The following is a 27487-nucleotide window of genomic DNA, read 5'->3' as shown; positions in this document are numbered from 1 at the left end:
CAAAGAAGGAATCTGAACTTTGTTGGTTTTTATCTACAAAAATTTTCAGTTTGAAAAGACAGATGCACTACCCCAAATGGCAAACAACCACAGCAATATGGAAAAGGATTATTTTTTGTTTTTTCTTCCAGCCAAGTGTTGCTACCTTCTTCATTACTTCACCTTGCTGTCTCAGAAATGGTCAAGGATGCTTTTCAGCCTTTTATCATGTGCCTGTATTAGGACCATGCTAATATTCAGGCAAGTAACATTTTCTTGTAGCATTTGCTGGAAATTTGTTTCAGTTGGGAAGATTTTTTTTATTCGCTTGTATTTATCACAAGAACTTTTTTGTTTATTTGGGAGGGCTGGGGGTTTCTTGGTGTGGGTTGTTTGGGTTTTTTTTATATCTGAAACAGCATTACAACACAACTACACTATTTGAATAAGCCAAATGTTAAGAAAAAATCTAAGCTAAAATCAGAGGGTTCAGAACAATAGTAGTTACATAGAGAAAGCTGTGATCTGCTGTACTTGTGCTACCTACTCCTTCCAGAAGGTCTTGTCTGCAAAAAGACCTCTGTGCTTCAGGAAGTCCTCAGTGTCTGCAAGCCCAGCTGCCCTAAATGAGAGACCATTACCTACCAAAAAACTTAATCAGAGCTGTTCTTAAGTACTTAGAAAATAAATTGTAAGGGGTTGAGGAAACTTTATCATATATGTTAGAAGTGTTTAGCTTACCTGTTTTATTATGTTTTTTGCAGTAATAATCATTTCATCTCCATATATTTCATAAAAGTTTAGCTTTCTTTGTTTTAAAAGTCCAAATACTAGGGATACAAGTCTCTCCTATCAAGAAGAAAAAAGAAAATAAAAAAACCCACACTAAAAATACCAAGACAAGGATGAGAAACCATTTTAAGAAACTGCACAGCAGAAAGAAAGCTCACGTTTCAAACACATGGTGAACAGTTCAGTTTAGATCAGTCCAGTGCCTTGAGACTAATGCCACAACTCAACCACACAAACTTCCCTGTGGCAATACCAGCTAATGGAGTCTGTTCCTCCCAGCTCCTATCATGGCTGTTCCTCAGTTGTTCTCATCCACTTGTGCTTAAAAACATGGATATTTCTAAAGATTTCCTTACCCTGAGCAAGAATGCCATTAAATACAATTGCACCAGCACAAGTGAGAGGCTGTCACATTGCAGCATGGAGGTGGGAAGAAATGACAGGGCAGAAATGGGAATATTTAAGTGCTACTGCCGTTCACTGTATTTCATGAAACCCATGGATGAAACAAGATTAAACAGTTAATAGGCTCTAGCAATGACTGAAGAATAGCACAGACAAAATCCAGAAAAATCTTTTCCTTGCTATAAAGCCATCACAATAGCTTAATTTTCAGATGTTTATGATCTTCAGATGAATATATATAAAAACATACATATATTCTTCTGAAGATCACATGCACTGCAAATGAAGTATGTATTTAGGGTAAACATACGCTTGATACAAGCACCCATAAATGCACAGGGAGACAGAATGAGAACAACATCCAACTATCAGCTTTCACTGAAAACCTGAAATTTTACAGGCAAGTAGATACTGAGTCCATGTTCTTTTCCACTTACATGTTGAGGTTCATGAAGTGAGCTTATTATATGTTTAATCAAAGAGAACAGATTATTTTGAAAAAACAAAGTAGGACAGGATTACAGTTCTGTGAGTTTAGTTACAATTATTTCATTTTATCAAGCACAAAAAAAATTAAAAGGGGAGGCAGAATGAGGTTTGGATGAGAAGAAAAATAGTATAAAATTATAATGTTGCTACTAGGGACCCAAGCAAATTAGTTGGTGCTAATTAAGTATGTTAAAGATGCAAACATATTCATCAGTTTAGTGAAATAAGACATACCTCTTCTAGAATCTGGCAATCATCTTCTAGGGGTCTATTTAAATCATTGCGAGCATAAGTTGAAAACTCTGCAATCATCATTTTATCTATTAGCTTTTCCAGTTCACAAAGCTGTGAGCCAAGATGCCTAAGAAAAACAGCCATTGAGATATGAGCTAAATAATCAACCCGAAAATGAATCATTAGATTACATTTGAAGAAAATAACCACCCAGCAGGTAATTTCCACGCAATCAACACTGGCTTAATGAGGATGACATCTTTCACTTCTTTCAGCATTTTTCAGAGGCAGCATCACCTTGCAGGAAAACATATAGACTTGAATATTGACGAGGTTAAAACCGCATGTAGTGCTTTCTTTTTTTTAAGCTGCCAAGTACCTCTCTTCCCAATGAAGTGCACCAGCACCAAGATTACTTAGTGCTTGTAAGTATATAGGTGTTAAAAAGAAGGAATATTTATTTTGCTTGTTCAGTTCCTCGGCTCATTAACCCACAAGTTTTTCCACTTCAAACATTTGAGCTTTTGATGAGTTCACAGATTTAATTCACATGACTGAGATACAGTAACAGCTTTATATTAGAGGATGGCTTTCAGGAACACAGAAGAGTTTTCAAATTTGCCATTTTTATGCTACTCTAAATTATGCATGGGATATTATGCATGGGATATTTTTCCATGTATTGCAGATTTTAAACCACATTTTGCAGACTGTTGTAATACAGAACCAGGGAATTTCTAATGTCAGAAATGCTGACCAGTCTTGAAAAGTTGTACAGCTTAAGAAATTGTTAGCAGAGTAAAATTAAAAGTGAGACTTTCAGAAATGCCAAACTCTCCATGCCTTCCAACTTCTACCAACAGCTGAGAGAACCAAGCACCTATAAAAATCAGACTGCTTTTTTTTTTTTTTTTTAAAATTTAAAGGAAAAAGATACTTTGCCAATGAGAATTAATAGGAGCTGTGATATTTTAGATAAACCTGGATACAAAGTGGGGAGGATGAACCTGCATGGCTCACAGGCTTTAATTCAGTGCTGGTGTAGCTGGACCATTAGCTTGCATGGAGTGGCAAAAACATCTTAGCACTCCCTGGCAGGAGCATTGCTGTGGCACTGCAAAGCCCACAGGATCCAGCCTCACAGCCCACATAGGGCAAAGTCAGCGTCAGGGTGTGAGGAAACACAATGCCACAGTAGCTCCTCTGCACAGAAGCCCACATGGCCAGAGCTGAGCTGAACTCAATGAATCTTTCTAGGTCCACATTGAGCAGATTTATTTTTTTCAACTTTAAGATGACCAGGGATGTGCCTGCTTTTGAAACTGCTGGTAAAGAATTGGCTGAAATGGACACAGTCAACACATTTCACATCTCTTAATTTAAGCAAAAATGGCCTCTAGAAAATCCAAGCCAGCTGCATCATGGAAATTTCAAAATAAACCCAAAAGAAAAAAATTAAAGATTATTCTAGTAATGACAAGTTGCAAAACTTACTGAAGGACTAATAACCACAACACAAAGGCTCTTACTTAGATAAGCACAAGGATGGTCTCCCGTACATTATTTCTGTAACTGTGCTTACCTACGTTGAAACACAACATAACCTGCCCTCTCCAACCTCAGGTATTGAAATGTCCAAGAGTTCCCAGCTCTTGCTGCAGCCACTTTGCCTGAGATGTTCTAGCCCCTAACAACAAAAACTATTCCTCCACCCTAAAGTACACAGGAATAAGTCAAACCTTAATTCATACTCCAGCAAAACACATTGGCAATGATCTCTTAAGCAGTGCCAGTCACACAACGGGTCTCTTTCTACATCTGAATTCTACAATTCTCTTATGTAAAAGTATGGGAGCAGGGTAAAATTTCTTTTAAAATAACACAGGTGAGAACTATTTTACCAAACATCTGTGGCTTACCAGCATACCTGTGCAAAAAAATTAAGGACTGTGAAAACAATGTCAGTAGAGATTTGTAATTTAGTTAACACATGGGGCTTTTTTGTAAAATTAAAAAGATTAACTTGAAAAGATTAAAGAGCTCCAAAACTTTAATTCTATCCTATAGCAGTTGCAAGCAACAATCATAGTTATGACTGATACATATAATCACTAGGGATATTAATCTATACGAAAGACACCAATTTATTACTTCACAGCACCATTAGTGCTTTCATTTTTTGCTGTAACTGGAATGAAATTACTTTTTTTTCTTTATATAGCATGAAAAGAGAAGAATAATTTCTGTATATGGATGATCGGAAGAGTTTTCTTACTGCTTTACACTGAATGATTCTGTGACATGACTCAATTTAAAGCTGTCTGTTCCAAAGCAGATTCCACAAGCTGCCCTCTAGAGCACTAAGCAACAACTGCTTTGTTTGGTTTTTTTTGTTTTGTTTTTGATTAAAAAAAAAAAAACACCCCACAAATTATTTAGCGGGGAAAAAAACAGACACTAATTAATTAAAGATATTAGATACTGATTTAGAAGGCGGTATCTTCTTAAAATAAATCATCTTTTTAACTCCCTTGACAATCAGAACAAAGCAAGAACAACTATTTGCTATTTCTTGGAAAAAGCTGAAGTATTTGTGTATGGTATCAATTTAGATTATTTTTTATTTTATATAGTTTTAAAAATGCAACATTCTACTGTGAAATTTTATCAAGCTCTCCATCTTTCCACTGCACAGTATTTCTCCAAACATGTTATACTAACAATTGTGCTGGGCTTCTCAACTGCACTCTGGTGGGGGTGATGACTCAGGTTGCAATTAACTCACCTTTCTGAACCTTCAATCACTATTTTTAATTCTACCAAACCAACCAACCGAGTATTATTCACAGAAATCACTTTTTACAGATAAGAGGAACAAGTACCTGCAAGTATGTTTCATACCTGAGTGCAATTTTAAAATAATGGCACACTCTTAGGACTTCACATATATTTCACAATGACAACAGAACTGCACTCACTGCTGATGTAGCATAAAGGTTACTTGACTGCAAAACACAACTAATTCTGATTGATGTTGTCACAGGGTTGTAGAAGTACATTCACTATCATCAAGGTAAATGCAAATGTGACTCTGTCAAGGGCTGGGTACCATAAATCAAGTGGCTGAGAGCAGGAACAGGAAAGTGGAAAAAAAATGCACTAAGGTGTCTGAAGGTGGACCACCTGAGCTAAAAGAGAAAGACTAACAGGTTCTAACAACTCTCCTCCTATTAAGTCTTTTAAAAATATTTTTTAAATGTAATTTTAAAAAAATACTTTTCTGAGATCTTTTCTAGATAAAGTTTTACTCTTTTTCCAAACCAGCTAGAAGGGGTGTTAGAAGCTCATCTGAACGAGCAAGAGTAGCAAGCACATGAAGTTCTGAACATTCATGTTAGTTATTAAACAGCAGCCATATTTTTATTATGCAAGCTGGGAATAACCAGGTTGCAGGTACCATGTAATGCCTAAACAAAACAAAACACCAACCCAGCAACAAACAACTTAAGTTTTGTAAGTGTAGAGCTCCTTCACGGGCTGATACAAGTCTCAGAGCACTCTGTCAGCATCATACCACAGCAGCTTTGCATGTGACACTTTTATACTGTATATGACTGTCACGATAGCTTGCTTTACCTAAGATAAAAGGATTCTACTGTAGTTTTACTCGTGTGCCACAGAGGACCTTGCCAAGTGCAGCAGCATCTCCCAAGTGGAGCTCTAAGCATCCACTGTTAATAGAAGCAGCCAGCACAGGACCTTGGACACACTATTTCCCATCACTGTAGTAAACACGGGTGAAAACACAGTAGCAAGAACACCTTGGGTAGCATCTTCCTGCTGTTGCTTCCCAACTTCAGGACACAGAAAATGACTTATCTGAAAGCCTAAGAGGAAGCATCTCCTGGCCACTGTAAATGCAACTCTCCACAGGAGCAGTTGTGGCTGAACACGTCCCATCAGATCACATTTTGAGCCATTGTTTGACAGCGTTGCACTGGCTTTTGCTTGCAAAGCTTCTTCCAGTGCATATTGCTGTAATACCACACGCCTAGGTCAGTGACTAAAGACAGTGGCCCAGCAAGGAGTTGCACAGCAAGAACTGTATCTCTGGGGTGCTGCATGCATGAGGATTGCAGACCAGCACTTGGAGACCGTCTCTCAGCTGTGGGCTACAAGTCCTACAAGATGAAGGTTCAGACACTACTTGGCTCTCATCTCTGCATCCCTAAACCACCTGCAGACAAGACTGAAGTACAAAGCATCAGCTGTTCATTGCCCCCCCCCAAAAAAAAAAAAACCACACATTTTGTCTCTGGCACATGCATTAGACACATGGCTGATGACACACTGACATTTTGTACCACATCCTCCAAGAATGAACAAAGGTAAACCAAAGCCCTTTCGCCCATATAATGTGTTCAACACATTCTAGCTGTTCTTGCATTTTAATAATTTCTTAGATGGTTACCTACCGGAAACTGTGAATGCCTTGAAGCTCTTGCTGTAACACCTCCTGTGTTGTTGCAATTAAGTCCAAAGCTCCAACAAACTCAGAAGTAGAGAGCAGCAACTGTACTGTGGGCTGTGTTTGGTGTACAGTAGCCATTAACTTCAGTTTATTGTATGCTTTTATACAGTTATTTCTGGTGAGTGACAATCTTAGAACTCGAAGTGATCCTTCACACATTACTTTATCAATTTTGGAGATTTTCTCTCTTAGTAATTTTACAGCCTGGGAGGTTTTCCTGAGGTAGTCCTGCAACTCATGCTGCGAGGTCATTGCATGAAAAAATGCTTCTGAGCGCAGAGAAATCTGATGAGCGATATTGACTTCCACAATGTCCAGATAATGGCTCAGCTAGAAGGAGGATGGAGGAGAAGAAGTGAACAGTATTGTTACGACTTGGTAAGTTTATCATCACATAAATTTACTATCAGGGTATTTGCTTTATTGTTTCATGAGGAAATTTTACTAATAAAAACTAAAACCCTTTGTCAGATTAGGAAGCAAATAACTACCCCTTCTGATTTGATAGTTGTTTTTAAATGAGTTAAAAATAATTTTGGGAAGGCTAACTTGATGCCTCTCCAGCTTGAGAACTACAAGGTAGAAAAGCAGTAATTTCCAAACATCCAAGCTTTTGCATCACATGGTTGCACACTGGCACTGTTAAAGTATGGCCATTAACTAGGAGACAGCTCTGGATACTGGCTTGCAAGTAAGAACAGTATCCACATGCAAATATGCTAGAGCACTGAAGTTGCTAAAGATGCAGCCCAACTATACTTGAAGACATGGCTTCGGAGTGTCTCTGTTCATTTAGAAGGCTGTAGCATCTTCTTTGTAGAAAAATCCTCAGGAGATTTCTGGCTGCAGCTGTTTTTTTGCCAGCCAGCTGGAGCTCCTATTAAACGTATTTCACATGCACTGGCACTGTGGGATTCCCAGAGACAGAGCATGCCTACATGTTTAGAACCTGAAATGTAAATTCTTTATGTCAAACAGCTACCAGACCATGGGGTTGGCCTGATTATCTGCGCTGTAAAAGCTCTGTCTTCTGGCTTATACTGAATATGCAAACTCAAGGGACTGAGGCATTAGGATGCTCATCTGAATGCTAATACTAAGATGACCTGGTTTCTAAGAAGTGCCAAGCACTCAAACCTCATGCTGAATTTCAAAAGGCCCATCCAGAGATGGAAAGAAAATCAGCTGGAGAATATTTCCTTCCTATAGTTATTTTCACTCTGCATGTATGTAACACCAGGGATTTATATCATATGCAAACCTATCTTTTTTGTAATCTGTTTTATCAAAAGCATCCTCCACCAAACAGCTATAACACACCTAAACCACAGAAAAAATAGGAGACAGGCTGTGAGAGAGATCAGAGAAAGGGTTTTTATGATTATTTATGTGATTGTACCAATCAGATGCCCCAGGTTCCTTCACCATGCTAAGCAAGGTAGAACAAACAGAACAAAATGATAGTACCTGCCTCAGAGAGCTTACAGTTCTGATGTAGGGTAAGACACGGAAGGACGTAACAAGGAAAAAAAATGTCAGGGGAAATTGTTCAAGTAGATCAGCAGCAGTCCAAAAGCACTAATAGCCTAGGTATGTGTGCTTAAGGCAGATTTTTCTAAATCCTGTTGAAAAATAGTTCCTGGAGTGAAGGATAATTATGGCAGCAGGGTGACTATTTACATGTGGTAAGTGTAAACCTCATGCAGTTCAGAGCCTTCAAAAAGTAAAACGAAACTGGAGTCCATTTCACTTTAGCAACATGAAGCAGTGAAATAATTTATCAGTCGTGTGGCTCAGGAGGCAACAGAAGTGTCTTATTCTCCCTAGGTATTTGCATCAACTGTCCAAAGAAGTGCAGCTCGCAGCTATTCAAAGCCTTATTTTCACTTCAACACACTGGACAGGCCTCTGTGACTCCTTCACTCACAGTCCATGTTGAGTGTTCATCCTGCTGCTGCCAGGCTCAGTTCGCAAGTTTAAAGCATGTGCCAGACACTGCGTTTTCATCTTCAGACAGCAATTGCCACAAGAAACACCAAAGAAATATTCCTCCAACTTCAGGTGTTGAGGACAACCCAATCAAGTTAGCCTCCAGCACAGCCTGTCTCTTCCTCCTCATCTGGAGGGAGAGCTGAAAGACTAACTCCTAGAAATTTGGAAACATCTTCCAGAAGATCTCATGTTATTTTCTTCTTAAGGCATTTCACTATGTTTTTGGTTTTTGCTTCCCCCAGCCTCCAGAAGCTTTAGTAGGTTAAACAGCAAGGAAAATTCAAGTTAAAAAAGACTCCAAAATTATGCAGATTTTCTATAAACATTTGTTGCTATTTGTACCATAAAAATTATTTATTATAGGATTTTCTAACAAAACAAGAAAAAAGGCCAAGTAAATATTTCTTTCCAATATGAAAGAACCACTCTGTTTTCATGCTTTCCAATGCACTCAAGTCCTTTGTGAAATGCAAAAATGGACTGGTGCAGATGACATGCCAATAAAAGAGGAAGTTCCTAACAAACAAAACCTAAGGATTTAGTACTTCTTTTAGAATAGAAACCATAGTGCCTTGCATATGGAGTTTTCCTAAGACATGAGAAAGCAACAGTTTTAAACAGTGTGCAACCTCTAGCCCTCCCTTCTCATGGAAATGCTCTTCCTCTCTAACAAACAGCTCCGTATCTTGGAAGTTCTCAATATATACATCTGCTTCACCAAGTTTTAGTGGCCATGAAGAGCGAATTATTATGCCATATACAGATTTATTTTTTTTTTTCAGATTTGACATATACACTTATTTGGCAGGGGAAAAAGTTATCTTTCAGTAAAATGCTTCTTGCATTGTTTACTAACAATTTGCAGCCTGATGTACAATCAAGGGATAAGAAAGTCTCAACAGTACAGAACAGCAACAATGGAGTTTCTCTGCAGTAACAGCTGTGATGAATAGAGACATCTTGTATCAAAGCTGTACCTTTTCTTGAAGTAACTTGGAGGAAGCTGCGTCACGATTTCCTTTTCCACCAGCAGTACTAAAATGAGACCATGGTAAAACGGCATTAAACGTTAAGGAATCTTCCAAGGCAAAATCTGGTTTCATAAAAATCTGAAACAGAAAAACAAAATAAATAAATGCACCTCTCTCACAGTTACTTTTTCCTCCCCAGGTTTAACAAACCTCATGTCTCATGAAACTAACAGGGACCCTATTTGTTGATTTTTCAAAAAACAAATTTTCATTTATCCAGGCAAACAAATTCACTGCAGACCTTATAACCAATTTTCTTTTTATCTCAAAAGCTTGTGTGATCTGACAAAGTCTTATCTTCCTGAAAGTGGAAGTTGCAGCTCCCAAGATGGTCTAATCCTGAATATGAAAATATATGCAGCATTCAAATGCAGGTGGGTCCTCTAAAGGATCAGAGCAAACGTTCTTCAACAGCAGGGGCAAACTACTGCTGATATGCTCATTTCTGAGGCCATAGCTTCTACCAGGCTGAGGATCCAGCCAGGTGTCAGAGTGCAAGGGCTGCCTGGGAAGCAACTGAGTCTCAAGTAGATCTCTTTTAGCAGTGCAGCAAATGTGCTAACCACAGAAAGAGCCAGTAACATGTCACATTAACTCTACACATCTCAGAGAACTATTGATCTAAAATTCTCTCTGATAATTTACTTGACAAGACTGGTTTAAACCTTGAGCTTCGAGGTAGACAATAGTACCTTTTTGCCTGTATTTATGAAGTGTAATTTTAAAAGGTTCAACATAAACAACAGCATTACAACCACACTCAAACATTCTTGTTTCCTGGACTTGAAACACTGAAGTGACAGCTATTCAAGTAACAGCCTACAGGACTGGCACAGAGATGCTGACCCATATTAACACTCTGACTTCTTAATGTACCTAGAAAAAATTATTCAGACTGAAATGGAATCTGGAGTAGGGTCTTTTGTTAACCTGTCACAATAAACCCCTATCATATATGCCCAAAGCATATATGCAAGAGAGCTTTGTTCAAGGATTCAAGGAGTTATGCCTAATGCTAAGTTGTACACTATGCAATATTCAAGCTTTTGTCAAACTCTTCAGTTTCCCTTTCCCTCTTGGAACATAGAGGTGGTAGTTTTGCCCAGCTCTGAGGTTTTAACTATGAAAGACAAGAAAAATTTCATTTGTATTCTACCTTAAGTAAGAGAAAAATCAAGACCATGAGAAACAACAACAAAAAAACCCCAAACAAATAAACAAACAAGAAGAGCAGATTGTTCTTAAGTCTTTTTAAATTCTGAGCACTGCAGATACTCTTGAGAACCTGCTCAAGTAATCATCTTGGACAAAATTTCTATAAAGAATAGAGTACATTCATATATTCATGATTACACGTGAGAAATCCTTATAAAAGGTTAGAGTGCCCAGGAACCATACCTTAGGTACTTGTTCCAGATCTGTCCTGGATTTATCTAAAATTAAACAAAATATAAATAGTCATTTATGAGCAAACAATGGAAAACAATTACTTTGAACACTATGAAACTCTATGAGAAAGTTTTAAAGACAACAATGCCAGATTCGTCATTGGCATGACCTCACAGCTGAACTGACTTTGAGACAGCAGTTGCAGTAAAGACCTTCAGAAGTCCCTTCCAACTAGAAATATTCCAATTCTTGGAAACACTTTGCTGTCTTTTGTAGTTCAGGTCTCATGCTCAGGGTATACAAAGATGTTCACACTTGGCTGCTTTGACAGCAAAAGTAATCTACTCAGCACTTCACGTTCCTTAATGCACTGTTCAATCACCTGGCAAGGGCCGGTTAAAAGTCCCCTCTAATATCACAGCAATTTTAATGCTCCAAATTGATACTCTGTGTGTGTATATATTTGTAGATATAACTTCTGCACAGCACTTGGAGGATGAATGCACAAGAGCTGGCAAGACAGAGTAAGTTCCAAGCACACTGAGCAAGCAGCACTGAAGTAGGAAGTAAGCTGACCTGACAATTGCAGAGGGTGAGAGAGTTGGGCTGGAAAAAGAAAGCATCTTTGTACCCCAGCAGAACTTGAAGACAAGACAAATTCAAAAATTTGAGGTTCAGCCAAAATCACCTTTTCCCACCCTACTCGTTAACTTAGTGTGCATTATGAAAAGGGGCACAATGGAGGCCAAAAAGGGTGAGGAATTTAAAAGCAACAAGCCCACAGCTCAGCTGGATGGTTTACTCATCCCTGACAAACACTGTAAAGTGCTACAACAGCATTATCTGCCACATTTCTCGCATGTGTTTGGGTCTTGTTTGATTTGTTTCTTACTTCATTTGCACTGAAATACAAAAGGCAACCTAGGAATCATCCTGCTGCCCCGAGTCTTCGGGCAGACCAACTCTTATGGTAGTGAAAGGCCAGGTCTTGTGGTCTGGAGTTAAAGGAAGACAGGCAATGCTAACAAACAAAATTATATAAAACAGTTTCAGTTTACCAAATGATTCTTCTACTAGGAACCGCCCATCTACCTGAGAAGCTCCCAGTTACTTTGGTGACAGAGCAATTTTCTCTTTTTAGAAATAAAAGCTTATTTCAAAAAGGATTAAGCCAAGCCTGAAGAAGGAACTTTTAATTTGCATTATGAGCCATAAACAGACTTATTCAGGAACAGCTATTACAAAATAACATCAATCACAGAGAAACCCTACAGAAGGACTTCCTTTGCAGGGAAAGGGGGAGGAAAGACAACTGAAAGAACTTGATCAAAAGGAGTAAACTATTGAATGTTTCTTGCTGCATTACCTGCAGACGTTGGTTTACACAAGTCTGATCAAGCAGTGTCCAGCAAATGAACCATTTTATGCTAACATTTTTTAATAAATTAAAATAAATATTAAAAGTTCACTCCCAGTTACGAGTGTTTCTTTTCCTTTTGCTTGTCTTTTTCCTTTTGCCTCTTGCCTTCCTTTGTCCAGTTTCATATTAGCTGAACTACTCACATAAAACCTTGATGTTCAGCATTGGCTACAGTGGTCAACATCAAAAAAAAGTTTGCCAAGTAGTCTTTCCTAACAGTAATCAGAGAAATACTAAGCAGAGAACTGGACGGAGTGGAACTTCATGAAGTTCAACACAGGAAAAAGGCAAAGTCCTGCATCTGGAGAGAAATAATCCCAAGCATCAGTGCACACTAGGGGGTCTAAAGGCTTGGAAAGCACCCCTGCAGACAAGGATCTGGGGTCTCAGCAGATCACAAACTGACCATAAGCCAGCAGCGCACTCCTGTGGCAAAGCATCTGGGGTTGCATTAGGCAGAGCACTGCCAGCAGGTTGAGGGAAGGTGATTGTCCTCCTCCCGTCTGCACTGGTGAGATATCTGGAGCAGTGTGTCCTGTTCTGAGCTCCCCAGTATAAGACAGACCTAGATATACCTGACCAAGTCCAGTAAGAGATCACAAAGATGATGAAAAGACATGAGCACTTTTGTTTAGCCTGAAAAAGATCAGGGGGAATCTTATCAATGTTTTTAAATATCTGATGAAAAGGTATAAAGACGACAGAGCAGGCTCTTCTCAGTAGTGGCCAGTGACAGGACAAGAGGTAACGGGTAGAAACTGATACGTGAAAAATTCCATCTGAACATAAGGAAACACTTCTACTGTGAGGGTGGTCAAACACTGAAACAGACCTCCGAGAGAGACTGTGTAATCTCCGTCCATGCATAAATTAAGCAGGTGGTTCAGACTAGACCATCCTGAGGTGTCACTTTCCACCTCAGTCATTCTCATCCTCGCGGCAGAGTGACAGGAATGGCCCAAGCGCTGCCATTCTTCACTGCAAAGTCAATAGTTGCTAGAAATTTGATGCAACAATTTCAATAGATCTTAAACAGAAGTAAACACTACCAGGGCCATAATGACCTGCCACGAACACAAACATACCTAGGAAAAGTTTAAGAGCAGGTATCACAAACATTTTGACCTATAAAAAAATCAGCCATGGTCATGGATACTTCTAGTCACCTGAGTCTGGGTTTTCAATTATTGTTACAAAGAAATCAGCAGCAGGTATTATTGCACATGAAGCCCTTGAGCAAGTAAAGGAGATGATCTGTATGTTAAAACACTCATGACTGGATACTATAACGTATGAATACAAAAAGGAATTGATTTTCAGTGACTAAAGGAAGGCTTTGACTGTACCGTGGGTGTGTAATAGTGTCCCATCAAGGCTATCTTTAGAAGTACAAATGTCCTTGCATCTCTCATGAACCTTCTCTCTCTGCAAGAGAAAATATATTAAAAAATTATTCCGAGGCTTAAGAAAAATAAATTATTTCCTTTGAGACAGAACATTCAGAGTATTCTCAGTGAAACATAACTGCATTACACCAAATAATTCTGAGAAGTTCACAATACTATTTTTTTCCTCTTAAAACCTCAGATGATGTTTGGCCAGGTTAAAGGTACCAAAAATTTCAACCTGTAGTTGATATGTTGTTTTTTTCTGTATCTTTATATTGCAAGAGAAAACAAAGACGAAAGTTGTTGAAGAGATGTAATAACTTCTCTACATAATGAGATATAACCACAGATCAATTGTAATTACACAACCAAACATTTATTTGCTGTGTAATCCAGAAATCATACTAACACCCAACAAATGCTTTTTCATTGCTAAATTAAATCAAAGCAGAAATTGCTTCCACATCTTACTAATCACTATGTCGCTGAAACCACGTATCTTGTTTCATCATGCAGAGCTTTGAATTTTATCTACAGGTGTAAACAAGACCAGAGACAACAGCAGCAAATTATATTTTTAAAAAACACTGATGTTAGCTACATCTCTGCTAGAAGCCACACAAGTCAGTTCCCTCTTCCCAAAATCTTCTTTCTTTTAGCAGTCACTGCATTACACGCTAATTTTAATGGATGAGCTCTTAAATGTTTTAAATGTTGAATGTGTGAACTAATGGTAATAGTTCAGTTACAAACAATTCATTTGCACATACTTTACCTATGATTAACAGAAGTAACACTTCCTGCAGTCACTTCTGCAGCAGCAAAAAAAAAAAAAGTTACAAACCAAGGAAGCAGAAAACAGTGGGAGACTTCTACATGTCCCTTCCAGTTAAACAAATAAAATAAAATACTACATACTTACTGACACCTGTATATAAAGAGTTTGTAGAAGTCTCCTACTGGTCCTGGTGTCCTTAGATGTAGCTTAAACTTTCCTGTTACAAAAGAAATCATCAAGGTAATAGGCCTATTTATAGTTTAAAAACTTCCAAGTATAAATGTTTAAATTGGAGACTCTTAAAAAAAATACCTCCATTCCTTGCAGCACATGGTCATGTTTTATATTTGATCCAAAGCTCTGAAAATGTTAAGTTGCACTGTAGAGCCCAATCATTAAACAATCCTTACAGAAAATGGATTAAAAATCAGAAAGAACAAATACGAACTGTAAGCACTGGTGCACAGGTCAGTATTCAGAAATACAAATAAATAAAAAAATGGCCTAGAGAATTGAGACAGCATTTTCCACACTACGAATACTGATTATAAAACAAGAAATGTTTAATGAAGAGTGAACAAGCAATGAAGAGCAAATTAATAATCAGCTAACTGTATGATGGACTCCTAGCAGGGACAATCTCTAAATAGAAAAAGGATGTCACATCTCTTCCTGATCCCTAGTACTATGTGCAACTAATTTTGCGTTCCTTACCGGAGTGATTTCCTGTTGGTATGATGCAAAATGTTCCTTGGTGATCTGTGGGAGGTAGAATGAAGGCGTGACTTCAGTGTCCACAAAGTCCACTCCCCATGTTTTTGTAAAGAAATCAGATTCCCTTTTTGCTAACCTAGGATCATTCAGTGCTGCTGGGAGATTGACTTTGGAATGATAAATAGTCCATCTGTGCTGATCCACAACTAGAGATGGGCTGTCACATAAATTACTGGGATCACCTGCAGCACAAAAGACAAGACAGTTTGGTAAGGTAAGAAACTGATAGTGGTATTTTTGCTGAGATGTGGTTCTTAAATCATGATTTCACAACAACATAGTGGATCAGAATTATCTATGCAAAATACACATGATATTCTCCTTCTGCAACACTTACTTGCATTTCTTTGATGAGATTAACCAACACAAGTTTTGAATACAGTGGTGTCTTCACACTCATTAAATACATTTAGCTCAACAACATTAGCTTCTCTGAAGAGAAAAAAAACCTCAACCACAATAATATTTGTTAACAATCCAAACAGTTGAAATTCAGTAGGATTGTATTTATTAATTCTTAAGAATCTACCCCACCTACTCCTTTTTACAAACTCAGCCTTAGTATACCACAGCAGCTATAACTGTGACTAAAACCTGGTTTTACAATAGCACTAGAGATTTATGCTACAGACTGATCTTGGTCTCTTGCTTCCTACTTCAAGAAGACTTGGGTATTTCATAGAAGTAATCAAGCATACTGGACACGTCTGTTACAGACTCTGATAGAATATACCCCTTCTTGTACATAGCATGGATCATAGCTATAATGTGGAATCATGACCAAGATCCCACCTATGATGTGGATATAACAGAGTCACAGAATCATCAAGGTTGGAAAAGCCCTACACCCCTGTAACCACTAAACCATCTCCTGAAACACCACATCTACCTGTTTTCTGAACACCTCCAGGGATGGTGCTGCCACCACCTCCCTGGGCAGCCTGTTCCAATGCCTCACCACTCTTTCTGTGAAGAAATTTTTCCAACTATCCAATCTGAACCTCCCCTGGTGCAATCTGACCCCATCTCCTCTTGTTCTGTCTCTAGTCACTAGGGAGAAGAGGCCAATACCCACTTCACTACCACTTCCTTTCAGATAGTTGTAGAAAGCAATGAGGTCTCCCCTCAGCTTCCTCTTCTCCAGGCTGAACAGCCCCAGCTCTCTAAGCCTCTACTCATAAGACCTGTTCTCCAGACCCCTAATCAGCCTAATTGCCCTTCTCTGAATCCTCTCGATGTCCTTCTTATACTGTGGTGCCCAAAACTGCACACAGTACAAAACCAAGCTGCAAACAAGAAGGCTCTCCCATTGCTCCAAAGGGACATGGGGTGGTTTAAAGCCGAATTACAGCATACTTTGAAATAAGACGACATCTTACTATACTACACCAAATCAATGAGAAAATTTTAACAACTGGAAAAGTATTAGCTAATTTAACTGCATTTTCACTCTCTTTGACACTGACATTACCTGTGGGTTCCTTGGGACATACATCAGGCAGGGACTGAATGGGTCGAAAGCGTTTCGTGGCATCCATTTCCTTTTTAAAGAAAGCATCACTGCTGTTTGACTGAGGCACTGGTGAAGAACTGTGGCTTGATGCCATTGCATAAAATCACCACTTGATAAAAGCTAAATAGGAAAAATTAAATATCAAGGCTTTAATACAGTTTGGTTACAGATTGTATCAAAACAATGACACTCCATCATCTAAGTAGTATTTTTTTAATTGCAACACTTTGACATTTTTCAACAACAGGGATAGTTTATTTTAAACACAAAAATAAAGGGCAGAATGTAACTTCATAGTCTGTTTCCTCCCACACCTCTAGGCTTAGGAGGATAGCTTGCACACATCACCAATAAAATAATATTTTAAAAAAATAAAATGTTTCAGGTACATCTTCCTTTCTGTTGCTGTAACCACTGCAGTCTTAGAGCATGAATTCACAGTAGAACTTCCTCATGGATAATCAGAAGCTTGGGCAGACAAATGTAGAGCTTTTCACATCCTACTTCCTCTTATCTACTATCCTCAGGAACTGCAGGAGGGAGCATCTGCAAAGGCACACTGTGCTCAGGGAGGTATAACCACAGTGCTTTTACATGCTGCAGTGCCAACGGTAACAGGTGCAGGTGTTCTGTGCCCTCAGTTTGTTGTGGTGCTTTAATGTTAGGACCCTAGAAACAGGAGGTGCATTTTTTTTTTTTCCAAAGGAGGTCTGCAACCTACATTTGTGATTCAGAAAAGCCCAGCAACAGCTATCCACAGATACAGTATATCAATAATGATTTATAGTTATTGAAATAATCAGATTTCAGACAAATCAGAATCTGAAGAATAAGAGTATACCGGAAAAGCATGAGCACATGCTGTACAGAGAACACAGACATATTCTATCACTTGACTCAGGAAAATTGACAATTCAACTTTTGATGGATGCCTAGTAAACTATAGCTTATTTTATCTTAAAACCTATTTTCAGGGAGAAAACATTTAAAACACAGATCAAAAAGCTCTGGAGTAAGGGAAGTCCCACTAATTTTCAGATTAATTTTAAGTTCCCAATTTCAAAATAACGAGCCTAAAAAATTTTACATCAAGGCTTAACAACATAATGAGTTCTCTCCATCTGTAAACAAAACTGCATTTTCAAAGACTCAGTTGAGTCCATAGTGAACTGCAGAACTATTAGAGGTTTGAGAGTTTATTAAAACATCCCCATAATGCACAGCTCAAAGAGTGCCCTTTCAAAGGACTGATCCACATCCTAGCCTTTAAGGAGAAATAAACACATCTAGCAAGATCTTAGCATTTAGCTACCAACCCTTAAGGGACACCTAAATTACTTACTACCCTGTGAGGGAGCACAAAAAGATAAAAGGCCTATTTTATATTCAACCTCTGAAGCAGGCACCAAGGGATGACTGTACATCACCACATCAGCTTCTAACAGCACCATATATACTACTGCAAGTCTCATTTAGAAAAGGAAAAACAAGTTCTACTTTCTAAACAAGGTTGGACATGTCCTACAAAACAACTCTAACGATGAGTCAAGATCTGTACAGCTATAACAGAGCATAGGGCCCACAGTGACTAAAACACACACTTATTATGGCCAAAACTCTGTCATTGGGCAAAACTCTTGTCCACTGGGTACCATTCCAGATGTTGAGTTGTTGGATAGAAAGGGAGAGAGGCACGTGAATAAGACAAGGAGAAAAACATGCTTCCACTGTCATTTTTAGAACAGCCTTTTAAAAGGAGTGAAAGTAGACCACCAAAATCTAAAAATGCTGCAGAAGGACTGAAAACCTGTCGCCTTCGTTTTCTCGGTAGGGGATTCCCTTCTTTCTTATAGTAGAAAACCTTACTAGTTGAGATAGAGAATGGGAGCTCTAATGGAAAATTGCAAGTAGTCAGAACGGGGAGAAAACCTTCCCAGAATACCCTAAAGCTTTAGTCTCTCTTCCCAAAAGGCTCCAAAGAAAACTTTTTCACTACTATTTCTGTTACATGTTTATATTCTTATGTTTTTCCCTTGACATTTCCAAAGGAACTTCTTTCTTTAGGAAGTTCTTTCCTGATGTTTTGAAGTGTTTTTGTGAAAAATCTAATTTATGATAAAGACAGAACTTGATCATTTTAACATTCTTTAAAAAAACCCAACCATCCAGTGCTAAGTAATAATTACCAAGTCTCCTAAAGGCATACAGTACATTTCTCTGCACTTGGAACTCCTTCAAAGTTCAGTATTTGCAGTTTTTCTCCTGAAAAAGCCACTGTAATGTGACACACAGTCTGCTCTAGCCAGATGTATGAGCAACTAAGACAATTTGTAGAAAGCACTGAAATCTTGTACTCTTGCTATCAAGTCTTTCATTAAGCCTCTTTCCTTTCCCCATAACGAGGTATTGCCTAAACATATCTTCTAAGATGTGAATTTTCTCAACTACATTAATCTCAGTGGAGAAATTGCTAAATGCATTATGCTAGGGTAGGATTTCAAATAAATTTAGAAGATAATTTAACATAGAAGACTGGTTCAATACCACAACTTTTCAGAAACAAATTATACCTACTCTTGCACAGGTACTTTTTATTACTTATTACCATAAAATATTCATATTGCCCTTGCACACTGACAAATCTTAAAACTGAAAATATACGATAAAATAGCAAAGCAAGCAGTAACCTTCATACTGAGTGGATTTCAACAAGATATAAGGACTCAAAAGCAGAGGCCTTCTTAAGTGGCACGCAATATGATGCTGTACTAAATTATTCATAGTTAACAGCTATTTTAGTAGTCTCATAAGTCAGGACCTTATGGATAATTAACCTCAATGAACAGCCACGTTTGCACAGGAATAAACCCATCTGCACTGCCCAAAACCAGGCATTCCTCAAACTGCAATCCTTAAACTAGCCAAGTACAGCTTCAGAGAGAAAAAGACAACTGGACAGAATTACCTGAATTAAATTCAAATTACAAAGGAATATGTGGCAAGTCTATATGAAGACAAAAATCCTGCCCTGCACCTGAGCCCTTCTGCGTACACTAACCTTGCAGTCAACAGCTTCATTTGTTCACCAACAGAACAGCCACTCCTCATGCTACACTACTAAATATTTTATAGACAATGAATCTATGACATGCCTTCTGAATCAGAATTTTAAAATATGCAACAATATATAGATTTGGTTATTTAAAAATGCAGAGAAAGATGAAACTCAGTGTTAACATCAAACAAAACTGCTGCAGAGTATTTTAACTCATTCAAGTTTAAAAGCAAATGAAATGCAGTCAAATGCATTTAACTGCACAAGCTGTGCAGAATGAATTATGAAATGGTGAGTCCCCTGAGCCTCCTACTTAGAAGAGCATATGTGCAGCACTAAGAATATGCAACTGTGTAACTTAATGACATCAATATTTAAATTACACACAATTAAAACTGGGTTAGATTAACTCTGTTCTCTCCAGTAATCACCGTAACTTACTCAAATTTTGTCTGGCAATGTGCACTGAACTAATACAATAACAAGAACTTTAGTTACAAGAATAACACTGGAAATCCTCACGGGATTATCATTCTATTTACAACATGTCTTCAATATATTTAATCTATTTTGTACACACTGTATTAATTTCCTTAGCTTAAAAAATGACGTCATTAAAAATGACATGGAATTACACTATCACTGTAATGAGTTAATATCCCTGGAAGCGTTCAAGGCCAGGTTAGACAGGGCTCTGAACAACGTGGTCTAGTGGGAGGTGCCCCTTCTCATGCAGAGGAGTTGGAACTAAATGATCTTTAAGGTCCCTTCCAACTCAAACCATTCTATGATTCTATGAAGTTAAGCATTGAAAGTAATAAATAAATTTTAAATTCAACCATTGAAACAATGAAAATTGGTTTGATTACTTGAATTTCTGGTATTCTTAATCTGAACACATGAAGTATTTAATATCCAGCAATCTTACCGCTTCCTCTTTAAAAAAAACAACCTTGTTCAATAACACGCTTAGCAACTGTGATATGACAGTTGTACAAGACACAGTGTGACTGTGATGACAAATGCATTAACCACATTCTTGGACACCGCATAGTCAGCAAAGTAGAAGATCTATGCAGTTTGCAATGTATCGACCACATGAATTGTAAGATGTTACTTCTGTGATGACTACTCTCTCACTCTTGAGTTTCACACCTGAGGTTTCAGTAGTTAGAAAAGCAGCAAAACAAATGTATTACTCAGAAGTAATTGCACAGGATGGTTATAACCCTTGAGCATGTGCTTGTTTTTCTACGTATTAAGACCTGCACAAAGTTCTTGAGAAACTCCCTTTCTGTATTCTGAACATTATTGGCACACTTTGTTTTCCAGATGGGAAGTCTTTCCTGCCAAAACATCGAGTATCACCTCTATATAAACCTGACATTAGAGAGGGTACTAAATGTGGCCTATTCATGGATATTAACTTCATATTTTCTTTTTTTTTTTTTGACAGTTCTCCATTAGCATTATCAACCTATTTTGTATTTAAGGTAACAGCTTTACATGAGTTAACAATTTTTATTGGGAATTTCCATGTGCACACACTTTGGTTTGTAAAGTTATAATTTGTATTAACAATACAAATTAGAATTTACTAAGCCACTACAATGCCTGCAAGGTGCCTGAAGTATCAATTTATGCACTGAAGAAATCTGTATTTCTCCTTTCTCTCTCTACACTCTCCCTCCCAAATGAAAATACATCCACAAAATACTAGTAATACCTTCAACTTAAATTGGCAGTTTTGGTAAGTGAGCTGGTACTACAAGGCACAACCCATGGAGGCTATAAATTCCTACCCTCCAAACAATTCATAGAATCTGCTCTCCAACCTCAATTTTGGGTTCAAAAATACCAATATCTGACAAGAGACATTAGGCACCCAGGGTTTCCACCTGACCACACAACACTGAGCAATTTCTACTTTTAAGTATTCCTCATTGTCCATGAGAAGCCATACTTGGACACCACTAGGTACTTTTCAAGAGGTTCACTTGGCATCCCAAAAGTAAGGCAGGCAGAAGTTCCTCCATGAACACAAACAGCATGCTAAAGTCTCTCCTGCTTTGCATGGCTTTGTCTAGCACCAACAGAGTGAAACAGAAACATGTTAGAGCATTGTTCTGGTTGTCCATGACCCTTTGGAATAGAACGCTATCAGAAGCCACCCACAAGTCTAGCTAAAGCAAAATATTTCACCATTTCTAGAAGAACTAATAAATACTGGAGATACTTGCTAAGGAAAAGGATACTGAGACATAACTAGAAGAGCAAACACCCATGGGATTTCTTCCAGGACTTCAACAGCCAACAATGTGCCTCTTATTGGTCTAATATATTTACTCTGTCCTCAAGAGTTTAGGTTTCCCACTCTGTTATTACACAGCTCTTTTTGCTAAATCAACAGGATTTATCCCTGTAACAAGGAAACCATGGTATGAGCAAAGTACACACCACCTTTGTGAGACAATGTGAACCAGCCTGGACCAACACAAGCTTTAAATTTCTTTCAACCAGTTAATTCCTCAGGCTGAAATTTCCATGCCTGTCCCAGTGTCTGAAGACAGACAACCCTCTTTCAGCATGGGAGCCAAGAAGGTTAGCTTTCAGCAGAAACATTTAAGGAGTTTCAGAGAATGAGGTTAAGGCTGCGGAAGCTGTTCTGCTAACCCAAGCTCTTTCTGAACACCTATTTAGAGTAGGTGGGTTTTAGAGTAGGAAGCAGATGATTGTCAGGGGGATGATGAGGCTGAAGTTTGAGAAGAGCTGTGACTCGTGCCCACAGCAAGCCACCTACTTTTGGTGCACACTCCAATATCAAATCTTACACAACCTGCAGAGGAGCAAGCCTAAATATACATATATTTGTATTCATAAAGACACTTGTATTTTAGTGTCTTTCACACATCTTTTAATAGTATCCCAAACCTCATGTTCCCACACCAAGGGTGTACATTCTCCGCAAAGTCAGAATAAGTGATGACCATCCAGATTAGCCTTGCTGGGATGAAAGCAACTTGACAAGGAAGCCATGTATGAGTTATCTGCATTTCTCATCAGCCCTGCATGCGTATTCTGTAATTCGTTGGACTGTGCTGAGCTGAGCCAGACTGCTAATTTCTCAGCAAACTGCATAATGGGGACTGTGGAAAAGAAAAAGCACTTAGCAGCTTAAAGAGTAATGTCACCACCCTTCCCTTAAATCATCTTTCATAATGCCATCTCAAAATGCTCTCCTTAAATGGGGATACAGGCAAGAAAAAAACTAATCTAACTAAAAGGAAAGAACAGCAAAGCTGCATCCCTGCTGCAAAGCACTGTGGGTGAACTACAAGGCCAGGGTAAAACATCATCTGACTTTCATACAACTATATTTCATGCCAGTTTCTTTTGCCCAACCAAGCTGACGTCACCTGAGCAGTAGATTAAAACCCAAGCTGTAGCTGAGCTTCACTTCTTTAAGCACAATAATTATATCCTCTGAAAAAAATTACCCCCAAAAGCCCCATCACTGAATAATTGTTATTTCAATGCATGTATGCACAGGTTATATAGAATAATACACAAGTGTAAACATTTTGGCAAAAACTGGAAAGCAATTTATCACCCTACAGACAAAGTATCTTAAAAGAAGTATTTCACTTTTATTCAGATACTGAATAAAACAATTAAACACCTGTGATATACCCAATGTACCAAATGCACTTCCTCTCATCCAGAAACATGACTTCCCAATGCTGAAATTGGAAGGCTCCTTTTGTGTTGGAGGAACAGACCTTCTTACAGCTATTTAGTTCATTATGCGTCAAGTTCTTCCATGCCAGGGCTGGTCAGATCATTCAGAAACCATTAAAGAAGTAAAAATACGTCAGAAAAGGCCTTGTAATTAGCTGCCCACACTATCACACAGGATGAGAGTGAAATCTTTTTGTACTTTTTTTTTTTTTTTTTTTTCCAGGCATCAGCATTACAGCGTGAATTATCCCCTTGGAAAATGGTGAAATATGAGCATCTCATATAGCTCCACAGAGGTACATGCAGCTGAACAAAGATCAAGGAGCCACGACCAGCACTCCAGCTAGAGGTCTGTCAAAGGCAGAGACCACAGAGCAGCGACATTCTGGGGAAAGGCAGAAGAACTGCACTAGCCAGAGCAAAAAATCTGACACAAAAGTCCTGACTTTACGAAAGGTGTTTGACAGAAGCTCATGGCAATCTGCATCAAGAGCAAGTTTCCCTGGGCAGGGCTCCTGACTTGCTACCTTCAGCACAGTTAGGCTCAATTTGTTAATCTGAAACAAATTTTCTAAAAATGTGATTTTTAATGAGAATCATGTCTTTCCAAAGCCTTACCAAAGCTCTGAACAACTGCAACTAGCTATGAAAGAGCCAAATAAAAATATTTAATAGTTTTTACATTATGCAAAAAGCTCAGACCAGGGAATATCCAAAAGCAGGCACAAGACACCTTACAGCAAGTCTTACTGAGAAGTCTTGACACAGCAAGCCAGCTCACTAGCAGGAGGCAGTAAGTCACTCTGCAGTGCAAGTACTCAGCAAACAAGACCATTCAAACTTCACACTGGTGAGCAACAAACAGTGCCACCCATGTTTGTAGATAGGTCTTGTGGTGTTAATGCCTGTCCAGCAGATGAGATGAAATCCATCACCTCTACTTACATCACTTCCTTCTCATCCCTCAAATATCTTCCACTTCCAAGAAAAATAAGTATTTCTATATATATAAAAAACAGGGTGGTTATGTTACCTTTAGAATGCCAAAAAATTAAAGGAAGGTCTTAGACCACTGCTTACAGTAACCGTAAAACTGATGGGAACTGTCTGCCGTATCACAAAGCATCAGATATGCTGCTCCAACTCTGATAACCGATTTAAACACATCCACAGCCAAAGTGGCTTTTTTTTTTTAAGAAGCAGATTAATAGTTTAAATATCTTTCAATAGAAAAAAAAGCTAGGGTAAGTATTTTGCAACAGCTGATCTGTTAATGGAACAGCTGTGGTTTTTTTCAGTATGAAGAAAATGTATTAAGGATTCCTTCCGTTTTGAAAAGAATACTCAGATCATCTTCTAAAACCTAGGTAAGATGGGTGCAAAAAAGTAAGAAATATGGGGAAGCCAAATCTTAAGATGTGCTGGTAAATATTTCTTTGGACTTGATGATATGAGGTCCCAGAAATACATATGCATAACATCCATTCATGGATCACCCTTTCTCTCTTTATGCTATATTCATAAAACATAAAAATAAATAAATAAAATTAAATGGGAGGGAAAAAACACACAAAAACCCCCAAAACCCTCACAAAAGAACCCAAACAACCCAACAACCAGAAACCAAAGTGAAACTGAGTCTCCGAACTAGAAGGGTAAGATGTTCATGGCCCCTACAATCTTCTTGAGAAACTTGCAACTCCTCATTTCCCCAAAAGTCTGAAGAAGGAAAGCAGAAGTGGCTTCTACACAGAGTTGCTGCCTAAAAAGAAGAAACAATACCCAAAATTCCATTTCCCAACTTCTTCCCACTCAAACTGCCAAGGAGCAAGTCTGAGGTCAGCTTCCTCTTCTCTCTCTAGTGGCTCCTGATTCTTCTCAGGCAAACAATATTCCTGCTAAACCTTTGAGATGTGTGTCCCCTTCTCATCCCATGAACTTTGTGCTGTCAGCAGGAAAGTAAAATTCCTCCACACATGTGCCAGATTCCTACTACAGAGAAAGACAACACTGAAGACAGAGACACCCAGGACGAATCCTATTACTGGCAAATGGGATGGAAGAGGTAGAGCTGCTTCTCCACATGCCTTGAGACCTCACTAGTGAGGCTGCCCACACACAACGCACAACAGCTTTTGCTTGGACAGCAGTAGATCTCCCGCCAATTAGTTCATTTTAGACACTGTTTTCCTACCCAAGAGAAGCACCATCCTGTGCCCAGAGGATTTCAAGGGAACTACAGCTTTCGTCTATCCTTTAGTTTGGGAAGGAGTCACACTGGCTCTCAAAGTATCCATTACTGCAGCCACTACCAGTTAACACACTGCAGCCAGGTTTTCTTTAGCAAGAGCATTTTTTCACAGCGTCGAAAAGCAGCTGTGATTGCACAGGGCCACAGCTGTGCAGAAGTCCACAGAACTTCTTGCCCAGGACTCCATCAGATAGGGTACAGATAAGACAGTAAAGTCAATACACCACCTGCGCTTTAGAACTCTCAAAAACACACATGCAAATCCGTAGTCAAATCAACATTTTGAGGTACTTTAAAATAGATACCTGTTTGGAATCACTTGATGGTCTGTACCGTAAATCTGAAGTACTTAGAAAATACATGAAAATCACAGAGGGAAAGGAGAATCAATAAAATACTAAGATCAAAACTGGACCAGCAAAGAGAAAGTTAATTTTTTGTTGAGTGTAGGAGGGCGATATTTTACAGACACATACGGGTGCTTCTCCCAACAGGACATACTATGTTTCAAGAATTCCAATAAGGAAAGGCAAGAAACTAGGCTTGTCTACGCACACGCTTTTAGGCTCGCCTGTAAACCCCGGCACCGTCGCAAACCTACGTGGTCTCTGGGCCCAATAAATCCTTCAGCGCTCCGCATCCCACTCGACCCGGGCTGCCCTAAAGGCGGGTGTCATGGGCCCGCGCTACAGGGAAAAATCCCAAATCCTCGCCCCGAGTGTTCCTTCCCCACCCACAGCAGCGCCGAGCGCGGCGGGGCCAGGCGCAGAGCCGCCCGTACCTCAGCGGGAAGACGCCGGGAGGATCTCCGGGAGGCCGTCCTCCTACCTCTCCGCGGCGCATCCTCCGGAAAAACCGCCCGGCCTGGGAATGCGGGGACGGCGCGCGGGTGACCTGCGGGAGGGAGCCCCGATGAGAGAGGGCGGCGGCGGGCCGGCCCCGGGGAGCCCGGATCGGCGCCGGCCCTGCCACGCACTCGCCTCCCCGCCGGGGCCGGGAACCGAACGCAGACACCGCCCGCTTCCCACTGCTGGGGAGGGGGCGGGGTTACCATGGAAATACGAAACGTAAACGTGCACGAAACGGGGAGAAGCGAGAGGCACCCTCCGCGCCTGGGAAGCCGGCGCCCCTTCCCTCACGCCCTCCTCTCCCCACACGGCCCCAGGCCGCCCCCCGGCCCTCGCCCCTGGCAGGGCCCGCCCGCGCAGACACAAAGGGCACCCGGGGGAAGCCAACTTTCCCGGCCGCTCTCCGGGAGAGATTCCCCCGGCGACGCAAGGAGGCACCTGCCCCGCCGGCCTAGCCGGGGCGGGGCGGGGGGGGGGAAGGCCGGCCGGGGATCTCGGCGCTGCCTACCTGCGGCGCCGGGCGGGCGGCGCGGCCTAGCGCGGCGCCCCGGCGGGACACGTCGCTCGCCCCGGCGCAGGGCAGGGCAGGGCGGCGCGGCGCAGGAAGCGGCCCGGGCGGCGGCGGCGGCGGCGGGAGGGGCCGAGGCTCCGCCTCTCCCCGCCGCCCGGGGGAGGAGCCGCGGCCGGCGGAAGGGGCTGCCCCTGCGCGGCCGCCTCGGGGGTTGCGGTTCCGCCCCTGCGGGAGGCGGTGCGGGGGTTGGCGCGGGGTGCGGGGCGGACGGCGTTCCGCCCTGGGGATGGGCGGTCCGCGGTGACCCTCCGCCCTGCCGGGGGGCCGGGGCGCTGCCCTGTGAGGGGGTCCCAGCGTGCGAGAGACCCC

The 27487-nt window shown here is 40.1% G+C and overlaps 1 protein-coding gene across 2 annotated transcripts in view; it reads right to left on the bottom strand.

The window, feature by feature from the left end:
- The window catches only part of VPS54 (VPS54 subunit of GARP complex), a 52309-nt gene extending 25116 nt beyond the window's left edge, over window positions 1–27193 (bottom strand). The window contains exons 1-10 of one of the 2 annotated variants that reach the window (XM_051615789.1): window positions 27116–27193; window positions 26541–26653; window positions 16674–16835; window positions 15143–15384; window positions 13609–13687; window positions 10852–10886; window positions 9400–9531; window positions 6375–6760; window positions 1900–2026; window positions 721–828 (exon numbers count right to left, since the gene is read on the bottom strand). In XM_051615789.1, the coding sequence (XP_051471749.1) occupies window positions 721–828; window positions 1900–2026; window positions 6375–6760; window positions 9400–9531; window positions 10852–10886; window positions 13609–13687; window positions 15143–15384; window positions 16674–16809 (1245 nt within the window). In that variant the 5' untranslated portion in view covers window positions 16810–16835; window positions 26541–26653; window positions 27116–27193. Of the gene's footprint in view, window positions 1–720; window positions 829–1899; window positions 2027–6374; window positions 6761–9399; window positions 9532–10851; window positions 10887–13608; window positions 13688–14572; window positions 14639–15142; window positions 15385–16673; window positions 16836–26540; window positions 26654–27115 lie in introns of those variants that run through there. The other variant, XM_051615791.1, reaches the window with a different exon arrangement.
- Between the last annotated feature and the right edge of the window lie 294 nt (window positions 27194–27487).

This window comes from Apus apus, chromosome 3 (genome assembly GCF_020740795.1).
Source record: "Apus apus isolate bApuApu2 chromosome 3, bApuApu2.pri.cur, whole genome shotgun sequence".
NCBI lineage: Eukaryota > Metazoa > Chordata > Aves > Apodiformes > Apodidae > Apus > Apus apus.
The sequence above is the reverse complement of the archived record's forward strand: the minus strand, read 5'-3'. Positions and strand labels throughout refer to the sequence as shown.